At 45.3% G+C, this 8880-nt stretch overlaps 1 protein-coding gene across 1 annotated transcript in view; it reads left to right on the forward strand.

Annotated features, from left to right (window-relative positions):
- The window catches only part of NUFIP2 (nuclear fragile X mental retardation protein interacting protein 2), a gene marked incomplete at its 5' end in the record, with an annotated part of 10780 nt that extends 3195 nt beyond the window's left edge, over positions 1 to 7585 (forward strand). Inside the window, 3 exons of the mRNA XM_009072426.1 lie at positions 6159 to 6191; positions 6778 to 6832; positions 7440 to 7585. Of these exons, the coding sequence (XP_009070674.1) occupies positions 6159 to 6191; positions 6778 to 6830 (86 nt within the window). The remainder of the gene's footprint in view (positions 1 to 6158; positions 6192 to 6777; positions 6833 to 7439) is intronic.
- Between the last annotated feature and the right edge of the window lie 1295 nt (positions 7586 to 8880).

The raw sequence follows: 8880 nt of genomic DNA on the forward strand, positions 1-8880 counted from the left end.
GAACCTGTAGAAGAGCAAGTGTACAGCCAGCAAGGCTCATCAGCTCTCCCGTTCTCACTTGCTCTGAAAGACGGAGCCCAGTAAAACAATAGGAACAACAGGAAAATAAAGAACACTCCCTTCCCATGTGCTCTCAAGGAGGTGTTAACTTCAAAGCTTGGCTGCCTTGAGTTGGGAGTTAATTACATTTAATGGCGAGAATGGCCACCTAGAGCACCCGTTAAAATACTGTTCTCTGCTCTTCTACATGCGAATAGTCTTGCTTTGAGCATCCAGAGCAAACACTCTTGTAATGCCCCGGGGAAACGGGTTCCTGCCCCACTGCTCCTCGATGCTGATTTCTTTTTCAGGCTGTGTCTGTACCAACTTCAAGGTGTTACTTAGGGGTAAAGGCTGATGGATGTTTCTAATCGGTGTTGTCATTAATGCAGTGATAGGGATGCTCCAAACAGCTTGTGCTTGTCTTTCTCCTCTTTAGTCTCCAGATGGTATTGCTGGTTTACAAAGCAGGAGATCAGTGCAGGTCTTAGTGCTTCTGTGATGCTGTTGGGTGGTGTGTTTCACCTTTGGGGTGAGTTGGGTTAAGGAGTACTGGGAGGAATGGTGTTTCCTGTTCCCTCTTCATAGCCATGGTCCTGCAGCTGGACCTCCTGTGGGACAGAGTGCTGCAGTATGCCTCAGAAACAGGGTGTGTTTGCAGGACAGCAGTGCAGTGGTTAATTCCCAGACCATTCTCTCAGTTTATCTTGGGCTGTTTTCCTGAGGTCCTGCTCCAAGCCAACCAGTTCCTCTGCAATAGGAAAGGAATGATTTCACTCAGTTATTTTTCACAAGCTGTTTTCCCCTCTCTGCTTGGGAGAGTGTGTGGGTTTGCCTGGTCAGTGTTAGGGCGTCCCAGGTCCTCAGATTGTTTGGTTTTGATTTCGAGAGGAGGGTGAACTTCTCCCTCTTTAGATTGATCTGTTTGCTTTTGAGCAAACCCTCCACCGTTTGATCTTCACATTTGCCCTGCCTCTGGGGTTATGAACACAAAGAGAAACGATTGTGGGGCAAGGACAGGGGTGAGCCTGGAGCACTGGTGGGGGGCCTGGTGCATTCCCTACCCTGAGCTCCTCCCTGTGCAGTAGTTCAGTGCAGGGATGAAGCTCTGGGTGTTGTGGTGAGGAATGGGCTGTAGTGTGAGTGGTTGCAGTGTTTTGACCTGTCTGTCACAAGTGTGCAGCCTCTTTTGCACTGTTTGTGCCTGTAGCTCTGACCAGGTTATGTGGATTCTCATCTTGGAATGTAAATAGGCTATGGGAAAGCCTCCAGCTTACTCAGTAGCTTTGTTCCAGAAAACCAGGCTTTCCTGTGTGTGGTTTGCCCAGGGACTGCACAGGGTATTATAGATTGTAATTGCTTCACAGCTTCCCTGCAGAAAGATGGATGGAGGAGGCAGCACACAGGGAGGACTGGCTCTGGTACACTGATCCTGTGTAACCCACCACAGCACCCTGTGTGCTGGTGAGGCCATGCTGGGCATGTGGCTGGGTGTCTGCAGACTCTGCTCCTCTGCATGTGCCCAGGTTGCTTTTTCCCCAGAAGTCAGAGCACTGGGAATATGGTGGCAAGGCTGATGGCACACCATCCTGTTGTTCTCTTGGAGGCTTTTCCTGCTGGTTTCCTTGTGGCCCTGCTTCATGCCTTCCTTCTTTCTTTTTTCCCCCCCCCGTTTAAAGGGCAGAAAGACTCTCTTGATCATCTGATCTGCTTGACTGTAAAACACGATCCCTCAATGTGGCTGCCTTCACTGACAGCGCGTGCCGCTCACTGTTTGCGGTGGTGCCTTGAAACGCTCACAGGTGACAGACCTCATTTACCAAGGGAGATCTGATTTAGCTGAGCACTGGTGGGCCTGCTGTGGATGTGCTTGGAGACAGGGATGGTAGCTTAGTATGACAGGCTGGAAGGGCCAGGAAGAAGGAGTGGTGTTGTCGCTTTGGGTCATTGTACCTATCTAGGTTAGAGTTGAACTTCTGCCTCGTTGTGGCATTGCTGAAATCCTCATCTTTTTGTGATAAAACTGGTCCTTGCAGGTTTTTTGGTCCTTCAGAGGAGGAGGGTGGGTGTATCTCAGCTTTACTTGTATTGAAACCAGTGTCTTCTTAGTCCTCCTTTTAGAGACAGCTGGATGAAACGCTTCATATCGGAATAATTGTCAACGCTTTGCAGAATTTGGTCACGTTTGGGTAGTTGCAGTCTTCTGGGCCAGGCTGGCTGCCACTAACACCAGGCTCTGGATGGCAAGCTTTGTGGTGGGAAGCTCAGTAATTTGCTTGTCCTGAGCTAAAAAGCAAATAATTGAGGCCTCCAGCTCAGCTGCACAGCAGCAAAGACCACATGGGTGGAGGAGAGGAAGCTGCAGTGTTTCCCTCTTCTGTCTTGCCCCTGAGTTTCTGCCTGTGCTGCTGCTTTGTTCCTTCTCAGCATCTCGGTCGCAGCAGCGTCTCTGCTCGCGTGAAGAAGCAGAAGAGCAGCATGGAAAATAGAGCAAGGCAGCGTGGGCCAGGCAGGAGTGGCGTTCGCCGGAATGGTGAATTGGGTCAGAAGAAATAGCAGAGCTGTGAATTCAGCAATTTTCATCCTTTACATCAGGAGAGGGGGGGAAAAAAAACCCCTTGGCTTCCCATCCCCCTTGGTGGGAAGGGGTTAGATCTTGGTCTGTTGCTTATGGCCTTGTGGGGCCTGAGCTGTGGGGCAAAAGCTGATTTAATTCTCCTCTGAGTCTCTGCTCTTTCCAGTTGTCAGGATGAGTACAGTGTATTCTGTACAGCCATGAGTCTCCACAGCATGGAATTTTTAGGCTTTGCTTCGTTTCCAGGGCAATCCCCTAACTTTATTGTTATGTCCTGCAGATAGCAGAAAAAAATCATATGAGAATGGTCTCTTTTTGTTATTTTTGAGTGTTTTATTTTAGGGACAATTGTGAGATTTATAAGAACAAAGAACTAGTACTGTGGCATTGTGCAGACCCTTCTGTTTGCAGGGACTGCTTCTCTAGCAAGGAAAATGTGTGTAAAAGTGCCTGTCTTAGCAAGTTATCACAGAAACACTTCTTGCCCCTCTGAGGTTATGTACCAGTCCTGCTATAAAGTTTATTGACCTATGAAGAATCTCAGCACAATTCACTGGAGTGTGCCTTAGTCTGTTCCTGACATCAAAGCCTTCCTCCCCTGACCCTTTGTTTCGGTGATAGTCCCCAGAAAAAGTGGGTCCTCTCCCTGGAGCTCGTTAGGTGGATGTAGCTGTCTGCCCCAGGCAGTTCCTCAGCAAACCCTGGGCCAGAGGGCTGTGGAGAGGCCAGCTAATTGTAAAAAATCCTGGAAAACAAGATGTTGGAAGGGGCACAGGAGGTGACCCAGTTCTGCCCCTGGCTCAGAGCAGGACTGGCTTTGATGCTGGGTTGTGCAAGGGTTCGTTGATGGCGTTTTCTCCGTCTGGGTTGGAGTCCACTGAGAAGGAAGCTTTTCCCTGGCCACGTGTCCTGTTTTGGGAATGGTGACACCTGTCTGCTGGTCAGGTGTTTTGAAAGTGGCAATACTATGTTTTGGGTCATTATCTGAGAGAGGTGGACTCAGGCTGATGGTGAGATACCCCTTTTCCCATACAGGGTGAGTGGTTTTAAGAGTCTTTTGCTTAAACTTGCTCTGGAAGCTTTATCCGTGGAAAAATGGGCTTAAGAGCTCCTTGAGCCCAAGGAAGGAAGGCTGAAATCAGGCTTGGGGCCCCTTGCATGCTGTTCTTCCACCCTGTATCCCTGAGCTCACTGCTCTGCTTGGCTGGAGCCAGGCACTGGGCAGTGTTGGCTCTGCTGAGCTGTGTCTACCCAGTTGGTCACTGAGGTCTGTCCAACCCCTGTGACAGTGACCTGGTCACAACACCTTGTGTCGGTCATAGGTGGCCACAGCCTGGAAGTGATTCAGAACCAGAAGGAAAACTCACTCTACTGGAAAGAAGAAATCATAAAATTCAATTTTAAGATTGAAGAAAATCCTTTCCCCGTAGTTTTGCATTGCAAATAGCCCAAGGTTTATTTTTTTCCCCTCTGTGAAGTTGTTTCAGTTGGTCCATGTGCTTAACCTGTGCTATCCCATGTCCCTGTGTTGCCAGGTGGAGGGGAGGGCCTTGCTCTGCTGATGGCAGATGATATTCAGTAAGAGTTGTTATCTCATCTTTTGCCAATGGTCTTTGGTTTTGTAGCTTTGTCAGGCTGAGCATCTGCCAGCCAGTGTGCCCAGGTGTCTGGGGTTTACAGGACACTTTACACCACCCTCTCTTTCCAAAGGAGGACAGGGGAAAATTGAAGTCTGAAAAGGTTGTTGGTTTGTTAGAATTTTTTTTTTTTTTTTGCAACGGAATTTTGACAACTTAGAAGGTTTTTTGGCATGTTCTTACCTTAGTGTAGTGTCCACACTAGTGTAGTTAGGACCAAATGAAGTGTGAAAGAAAGTGTGGTGATACATGGGGATACAGTAGCAGGTGGTGCTTCAGCTCTGCCTTGTATTTGATGCTCAAATGTTGCTCTAATGTGGAAGAACCAACTACTGGAGAGTGTTTTCTGTCCCATGCCTTTGGGGAAAGCTATTAAAAGAGGAGATGTTCTTTAGCCATTAGGAAATGATGCATCTAACTGCTCTGAATGGAAAACTTGCTCCACGGGAGGTAATTTTAGTAGCTGGTTCATTTTACTTCGGGGGAATCTGCATCTGGTAGATGAGGGAGGCAGTCCCTTGCCAGGCTGCTCTATCCCTGGGGGTGTTGGTGGTTGGCTACTATTCCCAAAGCACTCAGGGCTCCTTGATGAAAGTGCAAAGTGTTGGTGTTGTTATCGTCAGGCAAAAAAATAACAGACCTCATAAAAATTTGTCAGGGCCTTCTTCACAAAAGACTTAATTGTGCAGGGAGGGTTGACAATATTTATTTGCATGCAATTTCCTGCCCTGGGGAGCTGGAGATTGTGGCAGACAAAGGACAGATGAAGGGTTGGAGAAGGGACTGGATTGATGGAGGTGACACTTGGCACACATGGTGCTGAGGCTATGAGTTTTGTGGGGCTTTTGCTTCTTCCTTTCCCATGCTGGTTAGTTTGCTTATTGCCTTGTTTTGTGCTTTACTGCACATCCCGTGTAGCCTGTTAACCATTCTCAGTTCCTAGCCCCTCCCGAGGTCCTGTCACTCTCCTTTCTGGAGAAAGGTGATTTTTGCAGGTTGTGTTTCTACTAAATGCTTCTTTCCAAACAGTTTTTCTCTTGAACTTGGGTGCAGTGTACAGTTAGTGTCTTCATGAGTATTCTAGCTCACAAGGTTCCATCTCGATAGTGGCTAAATGTAGTTATTTTGAATGGGTCACCAAAGGTGTGACTTGATTTGGGGGGTATTTTAAAGGGGAGAGCTGTTTCTCAATGTGAATGAAAAGAGCATTTAACTTTGCTGTTATTTCTTAGTAAACAAAAGCACGTGCTTTTCTAGGGAGAGCTGGCGAGGGTTTTTCTTTAGCCTGTGAATGTGTTGTGGAGGTAAATTGGGGGAAGAATTGGAAGCCAAGCAGGCAGCCTGGTGTGTAGAGCATCACACCTTGCTCTCGAGTGGTGTGTCAGCAGCAGCTTTGCAGTGGTGGTAGCACAGCAGTCTCTGCCTGGCGTGTGCTCCAGCTCTCACACACTGTGAACCACGCACAGCTCTTTGTCCGGCGGTGCTGATTTCACACACACTAAGCATCAACTCGTAAAAATCATCTCTCCAGGCTCCTTGTTGAGGTTGTGATGTGCAAAACAGTGCTGGAATTGGAGTAGTAAAGCCTGAAGTTAGATTGTGATTTGTAGGAGTGGAGAATGATGATGACATTTCTGATGCTCAGCTTGGCCATTTGACCCTTAAGACCATGTTACAGCCATCCTTTTGCCTTTTATTGCTGGATTATTCATGTCAAATTCATACAGTCCTCTGGGCTGGGCTGGGGCTGTGCTGCTGGGCTGGAGGAGGTTGGCTCTGTCTGAAAGCCTCAGCACAACCACAGTTGTGTTGTGCCACGCTTGGAAAATTAAAGTGTGTTTGGAGTTGTCTCTAATGGCAACATCAATCTGCATAATAACAGTGGTCTCTCCTTTTTGCCTCCACAGAAATGGAAGCGGTTTGGAATTTGCAGAAGCAAGGTAAGGATGTTGGAAAGAATAAATAAATCCAATTGCTCTCTCTGTTGGGATGGGTGAGGAGTGAGAGTGGATTGTCTCTGTGTCCGGAGATGCCTGAGTTTAGTTCTTCAGTGCCTGCAGGTTGTAGTCTGGATTTATCCATGTTTTGGATCACTAAAAGTCAGGACAGTAAGCTTTGCCATAATAGTGGTGTGTTCAGAGAGAAGCAGAGTCTCTAAAAGAGCAATAAAACCAGTGTCAAATTAAATTTAATGACTCTTCCCTATGTGTATACAAAATTGCTTTCTATTTCTGGTGTTGGATGTCACATCCAATAATAAGTTTTAAATTCGGTTGTATTCCCACAATTCAGCTGGGAAGAGGTTCTGTGTTAGCCTGTGGGAAGAGCAGCACACAGAGCCTCGTGTGCTGCTGTGGGAAGCAGGCACTGCTTGGGGGGATTGGCCTGGGCTCGAGGTGCTGATGCTGAGGGTCGGGAAGAAAAGTCTTTTAACAGCCAAGTACCTTGCAGATCTCTCATGTTTGTTTTCAGCCACAGACCCTGAAAGCAGCTTGTCAAAAACTTAGACTTTTCCTTGCTTTCCAGATCCCAAAAGGATAATCACTTATGATGAAGCCATGGATCGCCCGGATCAATGAAGGTAGCAAGACAAGACTGCCTGTTCTAACCTTTCTGCAGCATTTGTGCTGTTCGTGGGGGACAAAAAGGCTTTTATGCTCCTTCTAAATCTTCAGTGCAGCAGAGGAACCATAACTAGAATCACAGGATAATATATACAAATATATATATAGTTATTTAAAAATGGCAACTGAAAGTAATTAGACTTCTTAAGGAATCTGAAAATTTATTTCAACGAGACTACACACGTGATTATTTAATCTCCGGTACTGAATAGATTTTTTTTCATTTTTTTTTTTTGTTTTGTTTTTGTTTAAAGAGTGAATGCAAGTGATTAAGGAATACAGACTCAATTACAAGCCTGGTTTCAAAGTTCCTGCTGTCGTCTACATGGGCAACAGCAACCACTGGAGAGGCATTTCCACTTGACAAGGTTTCTGTTTCTTGTTCTGTGACTGTAGTGACACACTAATCACAGGGAAATCAGGATGATTCACCATCCTTCATCTCCCCTTTCCCTTCCACCTCCCTTATTTGGTTTCTCTTTTTTTATTTTGTTTCTGGTTTGTTTTCCATTGAATGCTGGAGAAACACCTTGAAGTTTGCAGAGTTTCTTTTTTCGTTTCCAGAGAATTTTAATCCGCATGTTTTGCCAGGAGTAAAGCAGCAATTCTATGCTGGGAATATTGTCTTAAAAGGATCATTCTGCTGAGGGAAAGATGGTAATACTGCAGTTCTAGGATGCATGATGAAGTCACACAGTTGACCTGGCTCCGGTTACACGTTGGACTACTGCAACTGAAGAGTTATTTCGTTTTTAAAAGACAACATGGAAAAATAAGCAATCTGTTTAGGCATTGAATATGGAGAAAACAACAAAAATCCCACTGTTCCCACAGTTTAATGCCATTGTATTACTGGGAGCAAGGAAAAAAAAAAAAAAAAGACAAAAAAAAAAAAGGTATCTTCTGCTTTCAACTGTAGGTGCTTCATATTTGCTCTGTCTGTCTCCTAACACTAAATGTGCTGGATTTTTTTCCCATTTTCATTGGAAAACTGAAGAGGAATTGAGTTCTGCTAACTTTCACCCTTCTTGAATTATTTTTTTCTCTTAAAAAAAAATGCAAAAGTTAAAAAAAAAGAAAAAAATTAGGAAAAAGAAAGAAAAAAAAATGGGAATTTGAATCCTTTTCAATTTGTCCATAGAAGGCCAATGGCTGGGCTTCCTGCCCCTTGGAAATGCTCTTTTATATTTTACTGCAGTCTGTGTATTTCCGGGCTCTGCTTCTAATTATCTCTTAATAAAAATATATTTTATTACAAAAAAAAAGGAGGACTTAGGAATGAAAATAATAATTAAAAAAAAAAAATCAAAAAAATAATCCCAGGGAAAGGAAAGCTTCCTAGCAGTGGTAGGGAAGGCTGAGCAGAGTGCAGACTCCAGCTGTGTGACCCTCTCTGTCCCATTGCAGCTTGTGTAGTGTGTCCAAGTCATCTGGGGGTTGGTAGTTCTTCTGGGGTTTGGTTAAAAGGTGGAAAGTTCACAGGGTCCAGTGCAAGAGTGAGCAGTGAATCCAGCAGAAATGGGTTTGCTCCACATATCCTGAGTGTCCGTGGCCCAGTCCAAGGTCAGCAGCAGTTGGTGCCTCCTCAAGTTAGACTGGACCCTATGGGGCATTACAGGAAGCAGATAAGCCCAAAACTTTTGCATACCCTTTGTGCTTAGATTTATCCACTTCTTTGTTTTGTTTTTGTTAATTAGGAGTATGTAGCATGCTTTCTTTTTTTTAAATTGTTTTTATTCTTTTAATGAGGTTGTTCCTGAATGAGACACTGAAGTTCATGGTGGGACAATGTACCTTGTGTAAGATGCTTTCTGCCATGCTTGGTTTGAAACGTTTGACTATGGATTGCCTACTCCATTTGATGTATCCAACACTATATAGTATAATCCTGAGTGTGATACTATATAGTCATCATGTATTGTACCAGTCCAGGTTCAGAAATGTGTGGTTGGCCAGTCACAAATAGTTCTGTTTCACCTCTAAACTGTACCACCTTGACAGGTGT

Source organism: Acanthisitta chloris, unplaced genomic scaffold (assembly GCF_000695815.1).
Source record: "Acanthisitta chloris isolate BGI_N310 unplaced genomic scaffold, ASM69581v1 scaffold38253, whole genome shotgun sequence".
Lineage (NCBI taxonomy): Eukaryota > Metazoa > Chordata > Aves > Passeriformes > Acanthisittidae > Acanthisitta > Acanthisitta chloris.